The sequence below is a fragment of the Lynx rufus genome, unplaced genomic scaffold, assembly GCF_022079265.1.
Source record: "Lynx rufus isolate CCGP_SWC_20201006 ecotype Redwood Valley unplaced genomic scaffold, mLynRuf1.p SCAF_2, whole genome shotgun sequence".
In the NCBI taxonomy this organism is placed as follows: Eukaryota; Metazoa; Chordata; class Mammalia; order Carnivora; family Felidae; genus Lynx; species Lynx rufus.
This window is the reverse complement of record NW_025814834.1, coordinates 123,248,667-123,268,724: the sequence shown is the minus strand read 5'-3', so window position 1 is coordinate 123,268,724 and position 20,058 is coordinate 123,248,667. Positions and strand designations below refer to the sequence as shown.

The 20,058-nt window shown below is 43.4% G+C and overlaps 1 protein-coding gene across 3 annotated transcripts in view; it reads left to right on the top strand.

Moving 5' to 3' along the window:
- The window catches only part of SLC22A15 (solute carrier family 22 member 15), an 81,133-nt gene extending 61,282 nt beyond the window's left edge, over window positions 1-19,851 (top strand). The window contains exons 9-12 of one of the 3 annotated variants that reach the window (XM_047083645.1): window positions 13,158-13,278; window positions 15,211-15,283; window positions 18,262-18,450; window positions 18,841-19,851. In XM_047083645.1, coding sequence (XP_046939601.1) covers window positions 13,158-13,278; window positions 15,211-15,283; window positions 18,262-18,450; window positions 18,841-18,930 — 473 coding nt within the window. In that variant the 3' untranslated portion in view covers window positions 18,931-19,851. Of the gene's footprint in view, window positions 1-13,157; window positions 13,279-15,210; window positions 15,288-18,261; window positions 18,451-18,840 lie in introns of those variants that run through there. The other 2 variants (XM_047083646.1, XM_047083647.1) reach the window with 2 other exon arrangements.
- The last annotated feature ends 207 nt before the right edge of the window (window positions 19,852-20,058 follow it).

Here is a 20,058-nt window from a genome sequence, read left to right as displayed (position 1 = left end):
TCAAGTTCTGTGCCTCGAATCCAGAGGGCAGTTTGTTCATGACTGGATTTGACCCAGTTATTTGACCCAGCCTTAGAGTGATTTTCATGGAATCGCAGAAACTAGAGAAGTGAGTAAGTTTGCTTGTTTTTTATTGTCTAAGGAAACTGTTACCTTTGCTAGTGCCGGGAAAGGGAGACCGTCCTCAGCTCCTGCCCTGCCGTGGGCTCGTAGAATTAAGTGCCCGGTTCTGTTGGTCTGGGACAGACAGTAGTGGTTTCAAACCATCATATTGTGGCTTTAGATTCAGCTTTTGTTTTTCATAGACACCTTGGAAATTCAGTTGCTTTCTATCTCTAAAAGTCCATTGTTCTATCTGTCACCTTGGAGAGAAAAATGTTTCCTTGTTGCTCTAAGCACACCTGTCACCTCTCACACTTCTGCCAGCCAGGCCAGTTTATGTCCTTCCCCCTCTCACCTATCTGTGCACTCCAGGGAACCCCCACCCCGACACTCTGCACGGGTCCCTTTCTACAGAAACCCAAGTGAAAGCAGGTGTGTGGTCTCCATCCAGACCCACCCCACTCTCTGCTCACTTCAGGGCCGTTATGAGAGAAAAAGCTCAGTGGGGCGGGCGCCTGGGTGGCTCAGTCGGTTAAGCGTCCAACTTTGGCTCAGGTCATGATCTCACAGTTAGTGGGTTTGAGCCCTGTGTCGGGCTCTGTGCCGCTGACAGCTCGGAGCCTGGAGCCTGCTTCAGATTCTGTGTCTCCCTCTCTCTCTGCCACTTCCCCACTCATGCTGCATGCTGTCTCTCTCTCTCTCTCTCTCTCCCTCTCTCTCTCTCTCTCTCTAAAGTAAATAAATAAATAAACATTAAACAAATTTAAAAAAAAGAGAGAGAGAGGAAAAGCTTAAGCCCTTTGTTGATTGTGCCCCTTGGTGGACTGTGAATAAGAAACAGCATAGCAGGGAATCTTTCAGACCCCAGGAAAGCGCCTCACCAACATGGTACCTCTGTTATCCTTAGAAAAGTGGACGTCTACTCTATTTTTTGAAGATTTCCAGGGGAAAAAAAATCTCACACTGTCCCTTAGAAAATTGTTTCTATTTTTAATAGCCATTAGAGTGGGCCTCTTCTGTCACAACTGAGTCCATTTCTTTTCATTTTATTCATCACTAGGGCGAGAGGACAGGTGGCCACCCCCTTCTTTTGCATAATCCTTCCTGTGTTTGCCAGGAGTCATCTTAACTATTCCTGAACCTTCTCTTCTTTGAGCTGAAAACATTTGTTCTCTAAACGTTCTTTGAACCTTTCCTGTTTACTTCTTAAAATATTTCGATGGCCCTCTTGTAAATCTCAGTGTTTTCAAAGTGCTCAGCCTTAAGCTGCCTGTTCCAGAAGTTCTGATAAATGTATATTAAGAAAGACACCAGGTAGTTTGAAAAATTTTATTAGCATCTTGTCAGAACTTTTTGTACCCATTTTCCCCTCAATTTTTCCTGCCAAACATATATTCCCTCTCTTCTTCCAGCCAATTTAGGTGTCCCAGTACCTGCCAACTGTTTTTTAGTACCTGAGTATGATTGTGGTTCTCTGTGTCTGAGGCACAGACAGACGGACAGGCACACCCCTAGAAGAAACAGCCAATAAACTAGAAAACAGATTGTTTGGCGTCCCTCGGCCTGTGGTTTATAATTATTAGGCAAAGTGTCCTGCCCAGTGCATGTTTGCACGTTGGGTGGCCTCCAAGTAAATGTTCTCCCTGGGGGTAGTGTTACCAGGTGGGTACTAATGCATTTTACCTGACTTCTATCTTTGCTTAAAGGATCCTAATTAAACCTACAATACTATCATTTATTAAGGGTTAACTGTATACTGGGTTCTCTTCATCTAGAGAAGATATCAGGTATTACCCCCATTTTATAAGGAAGCTAAAGTTCAGATAGGTCAAGCAACTTACCTAGGTTTGCACAGCAGGTAAGCAGCACACCTAGGATTCAGATTTCAGATCTTTCTGATTCTAAAATCAGTGCTTTGGGGGAATGCTGATTTACCATCTTGGAGTTTTACAGCCAACGTATTCATTGCACATGGTGAGACTTTTGTCTCAGAGAATTAACACTGCCTAATTAGAGTCAGTTCTTAACTCTTCAGCAGACAGGTCTGATGGGAATTGGCCAGGGTTCAAGAACCTGCATTGTCAGACTGACTGACACTGGGCTCTTATTGGCAAGGAGGTTGGTTCCTGGCAGTTACGGTCCTGCCAGAGTCTGAATACTAGGAAGTCACAGCACACGACCAGATAAACAAGTTTCATAGTTGAAACATTTCAAGGTGCTCCACTCTGAGCACCTCTCTATCTCATTTCTTTTATCTATCTTGATCTGCCCATTCTATTCACTTGACTTCTCTTGTGCTGGCCACGTACAGGACACAATTCATAAACAAGACCTAGTCCCTAGGCCCTAAGAGCTTACAGTCTGGTGAGAAAGATGAGTGATTAGAGAGAAGTAACAACAGTAAAGTCAGAAGGTGCCATGTGAGAATCGACATGGCAAAACACTATGGGGACTTCAACTTTGGACTATGATAGGAATGGAGACCAGCTATCCTCCTGTGTTAAATAGCCATAAAACCAGACAAATATAAAAAACTCTGATTTTCAGACACTGGACAGCAGGCTGTCCAGGAAAGACAGTGATCCCCGAGGGGAAGGAAACAAAGTGCTCCCCAAGACTGACCTAATCCAGGGTGTCCAAGTCATGGTGCAGGGACAGGGAGCCCAGCACTGAACTGAGAAGACAGTATTAAAACCTGGGGAGGCCACGATTTCTAGAATTTGCTAGAAAAATGACTGAAGAGGAGTAAGATACACAGAGGATGAACTCCAGAGATCTGCAGAAGGGGCCTCTGAGTCTTAGGCTGCTTCCTGATTTGTGCAGGAGTTTGAGGAAACCACTGAGGCCAGAGAGAGGACCACGAGGAAGCAGCATTTGGAATAATTCTTGGAATCCAAGGCCATGCCTAGTTTGTGTTCTTTTCAGCCAGATGTGCAGCACTGAGTAGAGACCTCCTGGGTCAAAGTAGCCCTACGCTATAGGCCTTCTCTGCATGTCCTCAAAGTGCTTTAAAAATCTTAGAAGGATCAAATGATTCAAAGTAACAGCATCCCCCCCACACAAAAAAAAAGCCTCCCCCAAAAAACAAAGAAGAAAAACAAAGTAACAGCATCCCAGAACAAAGAGCAGTCAAAGAAGACAGTAAAATCCAGCACCGTCATATCCACAGTGTGTGGCATCCAGCCAAAACTACCAGGCAGGATAATACCACCTATAACCAGGAAACATATCAATAGAAACAAAACCAGAAATGACCCAGATGATAGAATGAGGAGACAAGAACTTGAAAACAGCTATTATCAAGATGTTCCACGCATTTAAGAAGATAGAGGAAAGCATGATCACCATGAATAGAGAAATAGAGGATAAAAAAAAAAAGACATCGTGTGACATCTAGAAATGAAGCATATGTTGTATGAAAAACAAATCCAGTGAATGAGATTAACCACAGAAGATCAGTGAAAAAGACATATCGAAAGAAACCATGCAGAATGAAGCAGAAAAAAATAATTGAATGAAGAGTTAACAAGGTACCAATGAGTTATAGGGCAACACAAAGCCTAACGTGTATTTGTAATTGGAGTCGAAGAAGGAGGAAGTAAAGAAAACATTATTTGCAGAAATGGCGGTCAGATACTTTCCTCATTTGATGAAAGCTATAAACACGTAACGAGAAAGCATGTTCATCAAGAAGATGTAATAGTCCTGATTGTGTATGCATCTAATAACAGATTCAGAATACAGGAAGCGAAATTGGATAGAACTGAAAGAATAAATAGACAAATCCAAAATCATAGTTGGATATTTCACCATCCCTCTCTCAACCACTGATAGAAAACTCAGACAGAAAATGCCGAAGGATATGGAGACTTGAACATGACCCAACTGTCATTTGTCGAACACTGTACCCAAATACAGCAGAACAGGCATTCCATCAGAAAAGCGCATGGAACGTTAACCGAGAAGGGTCACATTTGGGCCGTAAAACAAGTTTCAAAAATTGAAAAGGATTGAAATCTTCCCAAAATAGTTATTTTTAAAAAATTTTTGAGAGAGGAAACACAAGTTGGGGAGGGGCAGAGGGGGGGGGGGGGAGAGAGAGAGAGAGAGAGAGAGAGAGAGAGAAAATGAGAGAGAAAATCCCAAGCAGGCTCTGCATTGTCAGCACAAAGCATGATGTGGGGCTTGAACTCATGAACCATGAGATCATGACCTGAGCTGAAATCAACAGTCAGACACTTAGCTGACTGAGCCACCCTGGTGCTCCCCCAAAATAGTTATTTGATGAGAATGGAATTAAGCTAGAAATCAGTAACCAGAAGATATCAGGGAAATCCTCAGATATTTGGATTTTAAAAGACATTCTTGTAAAAACGGGTCAAAGAAGAAAGGAAATTGCAAAGGAAATTAGAAAATATTTTTAATTAAACAAAAATTATAATGTATCAAAGTTTGTGGGATGCAGTAAAGCAGGGCTTAGAGAAAAATTTAGTTGAAAAGTTTTCAAATTAATGATCTAAGGTTCTTTCTTAAGCAAATAATAAAAAAAAAGTAATGACAGGAGCACCTGGGTGGCTCAGTCGGTTGAGCGTCCGAATTCAGCTCAGGTCATGATCTCATGGTCCCTGCTGACAGCTCAGAGCCTGGAGCCTGCTTCGGATTCTGTGTCTCCCTCTCTCTCTGCCCCTCCCCTGCTTGCACTCTCTCTCTCAAAAATAAACATTAAAAAAGTTTTTTTAATGACAAATTAAGCACAATGCAAAGAGAAGAAAGGAACTAATAAGAACAAATATCAATGAAATAAAAACTGAAAAATACTAGAGAAAAATCAATGAAACCAAAAGCTGGTTGTTGAGATATATAAAGTCAGTAAACCTCCAGCCAAAGAGAGAAGACACACATCAGCAGTATCAAGAATGAAAGAGGGGAACCTGTAGAACCTGTTGGCATCTATAAGGAATATTGTACACATTTTTATGCCAGTAAATCCAGCTTAGGCAAAATGGATCCATTCTTTCAAAGATACAAACTACCAAATCCTACTCAAAAAAGCAGATAACCTGAATAGACCTCTATCTATTAAAGAAATTTAATTTGTAGGTAAAAACATTCCTGTAAGAGAATTCCAGGCAGAATTCCAGGAAGAAATAATACTAATCCTGTATATTCTTCCAGAAAATACAGAAAGGAGGAATACTCCCCCAACCTCATTTTTGAGGCCAGCAGTTATCCTGATATAAAACCAAAGACCTTGCAAGAAAACTGCAGGTCAGTATCGATGACAAAAATCCTCAACTAAATATTAGCAAATTGAATCCAGCAATGCTCAAAAAGGGTAATACATCGTGACCAAGCAGGGTTTATGCTCTCAGTGCAGGGTTATTTTGACATTCAAAATCTAATCAGTGTTATTCACCATCTTCAAAAGCTGAAAGAAAAAAAAATCATATGATCATTTCAATACAAGTAGAAAAAGCACTTGTCAGAATTCAATATCCATTCATTACAAAAACCATCAACCAACTGGAAGTAGTTGATCAAGGTCATTGGGGGAAACCTACAGCCAACATCTCATTTAATGGTGAAAAGCTAAGTACTTGTTCCCTAAGATCAGGACAAAGGCAAGGATGTCCATTCTTATCACTTCTATGGAACATTGTACTGAAATTACTAATGAATACGATAAGCCAATAAAGAGAAATTAAAGGGATCCAAATTAGAAAAGAAGAAGTAAAACTGTCTTTATTCACAAGGGTACATGGTCGTCTCCATAGAAAATCCTAGGAAATATTAAAATCTACTAAAATTAATGAGTTTCAGAGTCATGTGACACCCTTTTATTTCTATCTATTAGCAACAAACCATTTAAAATGACAGAGGGGTGCCTGGCTGGCTCAGTTTGTAGAGCATGCGACTCTTGATCTCAGGGTCGTGAGTTTGAGTCCCACTTTGGGTATAGAGATTACTTAATTCAATAAACAAACTTAGAAAAAATAAAATTGAAAGAAAATACCATTTATAATAAATTAAAAATATGATGTATTTAGGGATAAGTTTTACAAAATATGTTTCAGACCTGTAGAAAACTATAAAATATAAAATGTTGATGAGAGAAATCAAAGCAGAGACTACATAAATGAATTGGTGGTAATAATAATAATAAAAATAAATGAAGAGATTACCATACTACTAAAGGTCCGAAGATGTTGTTTAAGTTGTCTGTTCTTCCCAAATCACACTGTCTTCAGCACGGTCAATCCCAATAAAGTTTCCAGCAGACTTCTTTTTGTGGACAGATGTCGACAAATTAATACCAAAATTTTTATAGAGATGTAAAGGATCTCGAATATCCAAACTGAGTTTTATCAAGAAAAATAAAGTTGGAAGACTTACCCTACCTGATTTTAAAACTTCCTACAAAGTTACATGAATCAGGACAGTATGATATTGGCAGATAGGAATGGATATATAGATAATAGAACAGAATTTAGTATGAAATAAACCCATGCATATGGTCAGGTGACTTTTATTTTGTTTTTTGAGGGGCCTGAGGTTTTGATCACCCTTTAAAAATGTTTTATCCAATTATAACGTTACAAAGAGAAAAATGCATCTGGTTAATTGATTTTTGGCAACGATGACGAGTTAGTTCAGTGAGGAAAAGCTAATCTTTTTACCACTTGGTGCTGGAATAATTGGATATCCATGTGCAAAAAATTTGACTTCAACTTGCATGTCACATCATATGCAGTAATTAACTCAAAATGGATGAGAGACTTAAATGCAAAGGCTAAAACCATACAACTTCTATAAGAGAACGTAGAGGCTGACCGTATCAAACACTGACCATGATACGGGAGAACCAGAACTCTTATATACTGCTGATAGAAATGTAAAATGGTAGCGACACTTTGAAAAACATTAGCAGCTTATTTCAAAGGGAAATACACCCTTGCTATATGACTCACCTTTTCTGAGGGGAAGCAGAAACACAGATTTGCACAAAGACTTTGATGCAAATGTTCGTAGTAGGTTTATTAATAATAGCCCCCAAACTGGAAGGAGCCCAATACCCACCAGCTGAAGAAGGGATAGACAAATTGTGGTATATTCATACAGTGAAATATTACTCAAAACATTAAAAGGACTGAACTGTAACCTACTGATACATACAACAACATGGATAAATGTCAAAAGCATTAATGGTAACTAAAAGAAGCCAGACACAAAAGTCCTCAAACTGACTCATTTCATTCATGTGAAATTTTAGAAATTTCTAACTTAGAAATTTAGAAAAAACTGTAGTGACAGATCTTTATGCATATACGGTATTTTTCTTTAAAAAAGGGGAAGCAAATGAATTGTGGGTTTTTGCCCGCAATTATGTATCATAGTAGAGGGCATACCATTGTCTTAAAGAATTTTAACATATATGCGAACCATCCCAAATTTGCCATATTCAGCCAGTGAATGAAGTTGACGATTAAGCTTAATTTTTACTATTTGGGGTCAGTGAAATATGAGTAAAACATTCTTTTTGTTCTGATGACCTCATATGGACTCTAAGAAAACTTCCAGACAGCTAGTCTCAAAAATGATGGTCGTATAACTGCATCATTGGAAAAAACTTACAACGTCTTGAATTCAGTGCTTTGAAGGATACACGTGTTTTAAGAATTACCTTTTTTTCCCCCAAAGATAATTGAGTTTAATTTTCCTTTTTAAATCACTCTTTTTTCAAAGCAGTTACTTTGGATATTCACTGGTAATAGGCAGTAATATTTGATTTTATTTGCAGATCAAGGTCAAGAATCAAAGGATTTAGCCCAGTGGCTAAAAAGAACTACTAAATATTGATTCAGGATGACCAAGAGTCTAGAAGCTCCCCAAAAAGGAGCCTCAAAAAGGATAAGAGGGGTGCCTGCGTGGCTCAGTCCGTTAAGCATCTGACTCTTGATTTCGACTCAGGTCATGATCTCACAATTTGTGAGTTTGAGCCCCATGCCGGGCTCTGCGCTGACAGCCTGGAGCCTGCTTGGGATTCTCTCTCCCTCTCTCTCTCTCTTAAAACAAAAAAATATACTTTAAAAAAAAGATAAGAAATAATTTTCTTTTTTTAAATTTAAATTCAAGTTAGTTGGGGCGCCTGGGTGGCTCAGTCGGTTAAGCGTCCGACTTCGGCTCAGGTCACGATCTCACGGTCCATGAGTTCGAGCCCCGCGTTGGGCTCTGGGCTGATGGCTTAGAGCCTGGAGCCTGCTTCCGATTCTGTGTCTTCCTCTCTCTCTGTCCCTCCCCCGTTCATGCTCTGTCTCTCTCTGTCTCAAAAATAAATAAACGTTAAAAAAAAAATTAAAAAAAAAATAAAATAAAATAAATTCAAGTTAGTTAACATACAGTATAGTCTTAGCATCAGGAAGAGAACTCAGTGATTCATCTCTTACGTAGGACACCCGGTGCTCATCCCCAAAAGTGCCCTCTTTAATGCCCATCACCCATTTAACCCATCCCCCACCCACCTCCCCTCCAGCAGCCCTCAATTTGTTCTCTGTATTTAAGGGTCTCTCTCTTTTTTTTTAAATATGAAATTTATTGTCAAATTGGTTTCCATACAACACCCAGTGCTCATCCCAACAGGTGTCCTCTTCAATGCCCATCACCCACTTTCCCCTCCCTCTCACCCCCCATCAACCCTCAGTTTATTTTTAGTTTTTAAGAGTCTCTTATGGTTTGCCTCCCTCCCTTTCTAACTTTTTTTCCCCTTCCCCTCCCCCATGGTCTTCTGTTAAGTTTCTCAGGATCCACATAAGAGTGAAAACATATGGTATCTGTCTTTCTCTGTATGACTTATCTCACTTAGCATCACACTCTCCAGTTCCATCCACATTGCTACAAAAGGCCATATTTCATTCTTTCTCATTGCCAAGTAGTATTCCATTATATATATAAACTACATCTTCTTTATCCATTCATCAGTTGATGGACATTTAAGCTCTTTCCATAACTTGGCTATTGTTGAAAGTGCTGTATAAAAATTGGGGTACAATTGCCCCTGTGCATCAGCACTCTTGTATCCCTTGGGTAAATTTGTATTTAAGGGTCTCTTAAGGTTTGCCTCCTTCTCTGTTTTTATCTTATTTTTCCTTCCCATCCCCTATGTTCTTCTATTGAGTTTCTCAAATTCCACATATGAGTGAAATCATGTGATATCTGTCTTTAGCTGACTTATTTCCCTTAGCATAATACACTCTAGTTCTATCCACATTGTTGTAAATGGCAAGATTCCATTCTTTTTCATCGCTAAGTAGTATTCCATTGTATATATAAACCACATCTTCTCTATCCATTCTTCAGTCAGTGGACATTTGGGCTCTTTCCATAATTTGACTATTGTTGATAGCACTGCTATAAACGTTGGGGTGCATGCACCCCTTTGAATCAGCATTTTTGTATTCTTTGGATAAATACCTAGTAGTGCAATCGTTGGATCATAGGGCAGTTCTATTTTTAATTTTTTGAGGACCCTCCATACTGTTTTCCAGAGTGGCTGCACAAGTTTGTATTCCCACCAACAGTGCAAAAGAGATCCTCTTTCTCCGCATCCTCACCAACATCTGTTGTTGCCTGAGTTGTTCATGTTAGCCATTCTGACAGGTGTGAGGTAGTATCTCATTGTGGTTTGATTTGTATTTCCCTGATGGTGAGTGACGTTGAGCATCTCTTCATGTCTGTTAGCCATCTGGATGTCTTCTTGGGAGAAGTGTCTGTTCAGGTCTTCTGTCCATTTCTTCACTGGATTATTTGGTTTTTGGGTGTTGAGTTTCATAAGTTCTTTATAGATTTCAGATACCAACCCTTCATTAGGTAAGGAATTTTCTAATAAACAGAGCTGTCTGAAATTGACATGGGCTTCCTTGGGTGAAAGTGAATTCTCCCCAGATTCAAGTGGTGACTGCAAACTCCATTGGCAGGGATGTACAAGAAAAGTTTCAAGCATCTGATGAGGTGTTGGGCTTCTGTGAGCACTCTGTGGGTGTGCGGCTGGAGCCAGGCTCCACAAATGGGTTACAGCTGGAAGTGTCCTGAGCTTCATGCAAAAGACTTCTTCCAGCTTTGGATCCTGCGGGTGTGTAGATAAAAGTCTAACATGGTGTGCCATTAGAATTCAATTTTCAGGGGCGCCTGGGTGGCTCAGTCGGTTAAGTGTCCGACTTCAGCTCAGGTCACAATGTCGCGGTCTGTGAGTTCAAGCCCTGCGTCGGGCTCTGGGCTGATGGCTCGGAGCCTGGAGCCTGCTTCCGATTCTGTGTCTCCCTCTCTCTGCCCCTCCCCCGTTCATGCTCTCTCTCTGTCTCAAAAATAAATAAACATTAAAAAAAATTTAAGAAAAAAAAAGAATTCAATTTTCAGGATGGTAATCCCCTAACCTGTTGTTAAAGATGTTAGAGTGTCACTATACAGTTCCGAAAGACGCCATCCTGTATGGATTGAAAATAGTCCCAGAGATCATTTGCAGTAAAGCAAATGTGCACATTTCTGTTGGCTTCAAGGCCACTGAATACCTTTTCTTGACATGCTAAGTTTTCTGGAAAATAATTGAAGAATTGTCCTTATTATTGGTTTAATCGATGAGATTGTTGATCTCAAGTGCAGACGTATTTCTCGGGGAAAATGCTGAACGGCATAGTTCTTTTTCCAGAAGCACCTCATGGCCTAAAATAATATATTCAGTCCTTAAGAGAGCTAGTGTGTTCTTCCAAATAGCCTGGCAGAAGAGGAGAAAGCCCCAGATGGTCGGGTTTGGCAATGCCTGGGCCACTGTGTTCAGGATGCTGTCTTTAAAGTAGATGAGGATTTATTTCATAGTCAAGCAAGGAAGGCGAAGCATACTTTAGGATGGCATGTTTAAATAACCCCCTCCTTAGAAATTGAAAGAACCTGAACACAGATTCTTCTCACTAAATTAATTCCTATTGTAGTCCTTCTGCTTCGTTGTTCCACAGATACGCAGTGGGCACTGCTGAGTATTGTACTGTGGAAGACGGTATGCCGTGAGGGGCACAGATACAACCAGATACCAGCCTTAGCCTGAAGTAACTCGAAATATTTGGGGCAGGCAAGATGGAAAAGTAAGCAACTGCAGAAGCGTGTCTGAAGCATGCCATTTAATGGATCAGGACATAAGGACAGCGGAGGTCAAAGGAAGGAAAGGATATTGCTTTTGAGTTATTTAAGGGTGGAGTGGTTTCTATGAGTCCTGCAGGCTGTCCCAAGGAAGGGGACAGGTGTGTTCCATTTGGCAGAAATGTCAGGGGCAATGAGAGGCAATTACTTTGGTGATTAGGACTTCACTGTTGACCTTTAAGAGTAGGACTTTCAGCAGAGGATGTTATTAGAAGTCAGAGCGCAGTGAGCTACAGGGCAGATGCATACACGGCAACAGTGAGTTGCTCGCTCATTGAAGATGTTTGCTAGGGAAGGGGGAAAGGACAGCAGAGTCAATGAGATTTTTTTTTTCTTAGAAGGAGAAATTGTTATTTTGAAAGCAGAGACTAGTGGGTTATGGAGAGGTTAAATATGTTTGAAAGGGAATAATTACATTGCAAGATCCCAGGGAGAATAATGTTAATAAAGGAAAGGAGCATGAGATAATTGATAGTATCTAAAAAAAATTTTTTTAGTGTGTATTTTTTTGAGAGAGAGACAGAGCACCAGCGGGGGAGGGGCAGAAAGAGAGGGAGACACAGAATCCAAAGCAGGCTCCAGGCTGACAGCACAGAGCCTGACACGGGGCTTGAACTCACAAACTGTGAGATCATGACCTGAGCCGAAGTTGGATGCTTAAGTGACTGAGCCACCCAGGCACAAAAAATTACTATTTTTTTAAGTTTATTTATTTTGAGAGAGACAGAGATAGCACAAGTTGGGGACCGGCAGCGAGAGACGGGGGGAGAGAATCTAAAGCAGGCTCTGCACTGTCAGCACAGAGCCCCGTGCGGGGCTCGAACCCACAAAGTCACAAGATCATGACCTGAGCCAAAACCAACAGTTGCAGGCTTAACCGACTGAGCCACCCAGATGCCCTGATAGTATTTTTGATAGGGAAAGGAACTGCCATAAAATGTATTTTTGTATTTTATATAAAAACATTGCAGTAAGAAACTGAAATGTCATTAGTGGTTAGTGATTCAAGTAAGAAGTTGGGAAAGAAGAAAGATTAAAAGTAGTTCCATATTTAGAGGCTCGTTCTTTAACGTTTATTTATTTTTGAGACAGAGAGAGACAGAGCATGAACAGGGGAGGGGCAGAGAGAGAGGGAGACACAGAATCTGAAACAGGCTCCGGGCTCTGAGCGGTGAGCACAGAGCCCGACGCGGGGCTCGAACTCCCTGACCGCGAGATCGTGACCTGGCTGAAGTCGGACGCTTAACCGACTGCGCCACCCAGGCGCCCCGAGGCTCGTTCTTTAAAGAACATTAATATTTGATACCTTCTGGTTGTAATTTATTGGGATTATTCCTTCTTGTCCAATGGAACACCAGGAAATACAAACTGCAGAGAGGAGATTTTCTGGACCTTGCCTCTGTCTGTCTCAAATCTGTCAGACTTACTCCATGTGTGCCAAGGCTTGTCATGCTACCCACCATTTCCCGTCACTGGTTGTTGAACAAGGCTGGGAAGGAGAGGCGAGTAGCCCCCGTGGTGGATGAGACTTAACAATCCCCACGAAGCCTGCTTTTAGTAAAGAAGAATTCCAAGAGCTCTGCCATTGAGGAGTGAGCAAGTTCAGTCGCCCATGATGACTGCCATTATGGACGACTTCACAGGGATAGCCAAGACGCTGAAAAGATTTGTGTGTGTGTGTGTGTGTGTGTGTGTGTGTGTGTGTGTGTGTTGTGTGTGCTTACTGAACCTTCTGAGTGTGTATTCAGTTTTACCACCTCCTCACTGTTTGAGATCCATATTAATGCCTCTGGCTTAGTTCATAATTGTGTCATTTAAAGGAATTTTTCTCCCAGAAGGACCTCACAAGTGTTAACCCTTGTCCTCCTCAGACACGGGTGTGTTTGCAGTGGTGAACAGCCATTCCTTGTCTCTGCTCGGGAAGCTGACGATCAGTGCTGCCTTTAACGTGGTCTACATCTACACGTCTGAGCTGTACCCCACAGTCATCAGGTGTGCCTCACACATCCCGCATGTTTCGCTGTAGATGCTCACAGCAACAGAGGTGTGGTTCTCTTTCCACCGGGAGCACAGTGAGTGGGGGCCAGCAACAAGTCAGCGAGCAGCCACAAGCCCAGAAGCTGTCTGTGTAGACCACACTTTGCCCGCTTGGCCGGGGAAGGCGGAGATGTGTTTTGGGCCGAACTCCCTTGTGTAAATCGTGAGAGAAGTACTCTACGTTAAGCACATCCCATCACCCAAATGGGGCTCGGTTGCCATTTTTATTTCAGTGGACTTGATCGATTCAGTCACCCAGCCTCTGTCAGGCACAGACGGACAAGAGGACTGCGTCCGTGTTCTCTCAGAACCTACATTTTAACACAAAATATACACATCTGTAAAAAGATAATTCCAGGGGCACCTGGGTGGCTCAGTTAGTTGAGCGTCCGGCTCTTGATTCCCACTCGGTCATGCTCTCACAGTTCATGGGTTTGAGCCCCATGTCGGGCTCCATGCTGACAGTGCAGAGCCTGCTTGGGATTCTCTCTCTGCCCCTCCCTTGCTCGCACTCTCTCTCTCTCTGTCTCTCTGTTCTTCTCTCTTTCTCTTAAAATCAATAAATAAACTTAAAAAAAGATAATTCCATCCAGTAATAAGTGAACAGGAGGTTTACATATTGATTGTTAAGTGTGGTTTCTAACAAGTAGGGCATGCTTATATCAAAAACAACATATTCGATCTGAAGTTTCCCCTTCTAAAAGAAGTCTGAAAACAAAAAATTAAACCCAAATTTGAAGGGCAGGGACCCAGCTTAGTCTTCTCAGAATTGCCTCTGTGAACCCAGCGGGTATTCCCTAGGTCAGCCCTTCCCCAGTCCTTCTGAGGAGCGTTCCAAGTGTTTCCCACATGCATCAGACTTCCTGGTTCTTTCTGCCTATTAATATCAGCTCCCTTTTCCTCCAGTTTTTCCCAGACTGCATGTGATTGACTAGTCATTTCCTAATTATTCCTCTGACCTGTTTTCTCTGCCTGCTGGCTATGAAACTAGGATGATCATTTTGTCCAAACTGGGACACTCTGGAGAGCAGATATGGGTGGGTGGGGGGAGCAGTGGATGGCCACCTTGCCTGTTCCCTCGGTCCCATGCCCTACCCCCGTTTGCATGTCCGTACTCCTCACAAACGTAATGTTCCTCGTTCCTATTTATATGCCTGACTCTTTAATCGCCAGTTAGTTGACTTTAACTAAATGGGCAAACTTCTCAGATCATAAAACCCTAGGTCTCCATGGCTATATTAATTCATAGCCATGAGAACATTTGACACAAAACCCATGAGAACATTTGGCAAGAAATATTCACATGGTCATTTCTGTACTATTCTCTATAGTAACCGCACTGTCCAGTATGGTAGTTACTAGCCTCATGTGGCTATTTAAATTTAAATCAGTTAAAGTGAAATAAATTAAAAATCCAGTTCCTCGGGGTGCCTGGGTGGCCCAGTCAGTTAAGCATCCGACTTCAGCTCAGGTCATGATCTCATGGCTCATGAGTGTGAGCCCCACATCAAGCTCCATGCTGACAGCTCAGAGCCTGGAGCCTGCTTCAGATTCTGTGTTTCCCTCTCTGTCTGCCCCATCCCTGCTCGCACTCTGTCTCTCTCTCTCAAAAATAAACATTAAAAAAAAAATCCAGTTCCTCATTCTCACTAGCCACGTTTCAAGTGCTCACAGCCGCAGGCATCTAGCAGCTTCCATACTGGACAGCGCAATTATAGAACATTTCCAGCATCTTGGAATGTTCCGATAGGGAGCACTGCTCTACAGGAGCCTGTGCTTCCTCCACTGTGGGATTCATGATTATAGGTCCACTAAGCCATGGCATCTTTAAATTCTGCCCCCCACCCAGAACTTACTGACTTTCCCCCCTTTTTGTATTCCTTTCAGGAACGTTGGGCTTGGAACTTGTTCTATGTTCTCCCGAGTTGGTGGGATTATTGCTCCCTTCGTCCCCTCACTGGTTGGTTTGTACCTCCTAGTTTTGTTTTTCTCGATCCTCTGCTTTGGAAATGCTTATGCTTTTGAGTAGAAAGGGGTAAGGAACAGTTGCCACTTACGATCAGCCTGACCTGAGTGTGAACCTTGTACCTTCTAGATTAAGGACCCTTTTAGGTGACGGATCCCTCGGGGCAGATGGACTCGCACCAGAGGCTCTGACTGTTTGCTTCTCTGTATTTACTGGAGGGTTAGCTAATGCCAGCTTGCCCCTTCCCGTCTCCATTCGTAGGTTAGTCACTTAGCGAATATTTTTTAAGCTTCGGCTGTGGACTGGGCTCTGTGCTGAGCACTTCAGCACACATCGTCTCATGTACTATTCACAGCCACCGTGTGAGGCAGCATTATCGTTACCCTCTAATAAAGATGAGAAATGCAGCAGAAGCAGATTAACTTGCCCGATGGCACACCACTTAGAATAAGAAAACTAGGGGCGCCTGGGGGGCTCAGTCGGCTAAGCGTCCGACTTCGGTTCAGGTCACGATCTCACGGTTCGTGAGTTCGAGTCCTGTGTCGGGCTCTGTGCTGACAGCTCTGAGCCTGGAGCCCACTTCACAGTCTGTCTCCCTCTCTTCCCGCCCCTCCCCCACTCGCACTCTGTCTCTCTCTCTCAAAAATAAATAACCGTGAAAAAATTTCTTAAGAAGAAAATTAGAAGAGGAAATATGCCTAGCAGTGTGTCTATTAAGAGTTTCTAGCGTTTTCTAAAGTTCATGGTCAAAAGATAGACTAAACGGCAGTTCTGAAGATTCTTCCTGAACTTGACATGTTCAGGTTCTGTGACAGAATCCGTGGAGCCCTACGCATGTCTGTGCTTGGTCTGACCTGTGGCCTTGCCAGCCAGGACTCGGCAAAGGCTGACTAGATTGGGTGTGCGGATAGCTGTCACTCGGGCAACTTTTCTTAGCACTTCTTAGCAATGCTGGCGGGCCAGGTCCACGGACCCAGCGGGGTTCCCGCAGGACCAGCCCAGAGGGCCCTTGCCTTCACTCAGGATAGAAGTCCAACACAAGCCAGCAGGAGGTGAAAGCAGCATTTACTGAAGATACAGAGAGAGCAGGTACCCACAGAGTGAGTGTCCGAGAGACTCAGAAAGGAAAGGAGAGAGTCTCGTCGTTGTTCAGGGTCAGGGTTTTTCTTGAGGACGGGGCTCTGGGGGTACGTGTCCTCTCAGGCAGCCAGGAACCGGTTGGATCAAGGATGAGGGGCCAGGTGTTACACCTTGGAGCCAGGGGATCTTGGCCATGAACTCTCTACCCCAGGGGTCTGGAATACGTGTGCGATAGCTTCCTCTGATCATTCTCACTTGCCCCTTCCTTAGATGTTATCTGTTCTAGAGAAATCATTAACTCCTTGTCCCTTACAAGGACATATGCTGTTTACATTACAAGGCATGTGTAAAGTGGGGTGAGGGTACAGGTCCTAGGAAGACTAGAAACAGGTAAAGCAGCAAAGCCATGAAACAGCTTTCTCTCTCCCAGGGTCCCTTCGGTTTCCCTGTCTCACTAGTACAGGAGGATGTCTTGGAAAAGCCTTTCCTTTCTTTCTTTTTCGGAGTTCATTTCCTTCTCATGAGTATCTCTTTCCGTGTTTCATGCTTAATTTTACGTTACAAGACCATCCTCTCATACGGATTTGCTCCATTCTGCAAAATGTGTCTGACATCAGGTGCTTGTCTCTAAAGATCTCCGACTTTGGATGGCCCTCCTAGAACGTTAGAAAACCCAGCACTCTGTCTCTACTGATCCCTGCTCAGTTGAGAAGAGATCAAAGTGTTCTGTCTCCCTTGATTCCACAACACACCCACAGTGTTGGACGTGTGTTTCCATGTGGGTGGCAGAGGTGAGATTCTCCCCTCCCCGCTCCCCATCACCTCCATTCCCCCCTGCCCTCTTCTCGATCATCTCCATCGTCTCTTTACTTCTGAAAAATCAGGAACTTATTAAATCCGAGAGGAGATCCTAACTAGTAGTGGTCTCATCCACAGAGTTTGGAAGCCCAAATGAAAAGATGATAATACCATTCTTGTGCAGGAATTTAAGAATGTTAATCAACTCAGAAAGGCCCAGAGCAGCATCCCAAAGATAGTTTTCTGTGTTATCTTTGAACCTGTGTGTGCCTAAAAATTTTTTTTAACGTTTATTCATTTTTGAGAGACAGAGACAGAGCACACGTGAGGGAGGGGTAGAGAGAGAGGGAGACACAGAATCAGAAGCAGGCTCCAAGCTCCGAGCTGCCAGCACAGAGCCCGACGCAGGGCTCGAACTCACAAACCGTGAGATCATGACCTGAGCCGAAGTCGGAAGCTTAACCGACTGAGCCACCTGGGTGCCCCGAACCTGTTTGTGTTTAAAGAAACTATGCAAATATTCCCGAGAATGTCTTTTGGATCTCTGAAGCAATGCTTGAATTACCGTGCTCGGTTCAGGTAGTTTCCAAACCACACAGGTGTGCTAGGTTCTTCAGGCTTCTCTTTTTCTTTTCGGGGTGTTTACACCCTTAACCCCTGTCTTCCTGGTTACGGTGCCGAATGAATGAGCGAGCATACGTGGGATTGTTTGGCCGATTCCAAGGTTGAGAACGTCAAAGTTCATCGGGCGCGAGTATCTGGGGAGTCTCCTAAGTGAAAAGTATGTGGAGATCCCCGTGTTATAAGCGAGTCACCTGGAGCAAAAGCAGTACCCACCCCACTCCTTCTGATCCCCATACCTCTGCTGCCTTTTTATGTTCTCGCTCTCCCTTCTGTGTGGCCGAGCAACCACTCGGTGATTTTCCAGGGTATCTCTCGTTGGGGAACAAGTGGCTGACGGTACATTCTAGTGGGGAGGCGCGAGTTGGGTAGTAAATGTGGCCGCTCCTCGGTCATAAGACTACTGATGTCATGTGCTGGGAAACGAATACTGAGTTTTTGTATGTTTTTTGTTCTACTCTCTGCCCCCACAGAAATATGTGCAGTGGTCCTTACCCTTCATTGTCTTCGGAGCCACCGGCCTGACTTCGGGCCTCCTGAGTTTATTATTGCCAGAAACCCTTAACAGCCCATTGCTAGAGACATTTTCTGACCTTCAGGTGTATTCATATCGGAGGCTGGGGGAGGAGGCGTTATCTTTACAGACCTTGGATCCCCCACAGGTATGGTGGTAGTTTTTTTTTTTTTTAACGTTTATTTATTTTTGAGACAGAGAGAGACAGAGCATGAACGGGGGAGGGGCAGAGAGAGAGGGAGACACAGAATCCGAAGCAGGCTCCAGGCTCTGAGCCATCAGCCCAGAGCCCGACGCGGGGCTCGAACTCACGGACCGCGAGATCGCGACCTGAGCTGAAGTCGGACGCTTAACCGACTGAGCCCACCCAGGCACCCCAGCAGTTGATTTTTTGAGAGAAATAAAGATGGCTCGTGATTCATTCACTTTCTTAGAACACTTTAGGGCCAATTCTTAGGGGAAATAGATGTCATAAAAATGCATCTGTCTGTCGAATGGCAAATAATAATTTGGTCCTTGCTCTCCTTTCCTATTTCAGTCTTCAGACAAGGAGAATACTTTAGGGAGTGAGAGTGAGGAAGAGGAGGAGTTTTTTGATGCGGATGAAGAAACACAGATGATTAAGTGAAGAGCCCCCGAGCCTCCGTCACAAGCAGATGATCTCCTTGCCTCTGGTCAAGGCAGGCTTTTCTGGGAAACTTCAGAGAGTTGTCGAAATACAGGCTTGAACATACATGGAAGGTACTCCTTATGGGCTCATTGTTTTCAGGCACCAGGGAAGATGGAGAAGACATTGCATGAGAGAAACATCACCATATCAGGGGAACAGTCGTCCAGAATTCACGTTCAGTTCAGAACCTTGACATCTGGCCAGGTAGCTCAAATCCACATGCCGGAGGGGAAAGCTAATTTGTTTCTGGAAGTCTGATCGTGTTGCTTATCTTTCCTCCTGACCTAAAGGCAGACATGTAAAATTTCTTCTCACCACACTAGTGGGATAAGAGAAACCACCCTTCACATCTCATCTTAATACCATATCTGACGCCTCCCCCTTACCATTTGTGCCTCACTCACCAGGAATCTCTTGAGGCAGATTGGCATTAGCATTTCACTTTGGTGCGAGAGGAAAAGCACTGAGAGGTGACTGTGTGTGGCCTGAGGCCTCCAGCTTTACCCTAACTGATGAGACCTGGGTCCTCAGCTTGGTTCCCAGGCTAATGGTTGGCTTGAACTCCTTGTGCCGTTGGTCCCACAGACAATCCACTCGGAAAAGCCAACTGTATTGAAGGGATTCTCTCAGAGCCAAAGGCGTGGCTGCAGCTGCTTGTTCACTCCCTTTGACACTCAACTTGGGTTATTTCTTCAGTTACGATTTGTGTGCACCTCCAGGAAAATTTCCATCTCAGATTCTAGTACCAGCAATAACTTCAGAACTGTGTCAGTAAGTGAGGAAGCTTTTTAAAATGGAGGGCAGTTAAAAAATGACATGTTGAGGGGCGCCTGGGTGGCTCAGTCGGTTGGGCGGCCGACTTAGGCTCAGGTCACGATCTCGCGGTCCGTGAGTTCGAGCCCCGCGTCGGGCTCTGGGCTGATGGCTCAGAGCCTGGAGCCTGCTTCGGATTCTGTGTCTCCCTCTCTCTCTGCCCCTCCCCCGTTCATGCTCTGTCTCTCTCTGTCTCAAAAATAAATAAAACGTTAAAAAAAAATTAAAAAAAAAATGACATGTTGAGGGGCGCCTGGGTGACTCAGGCAGTTA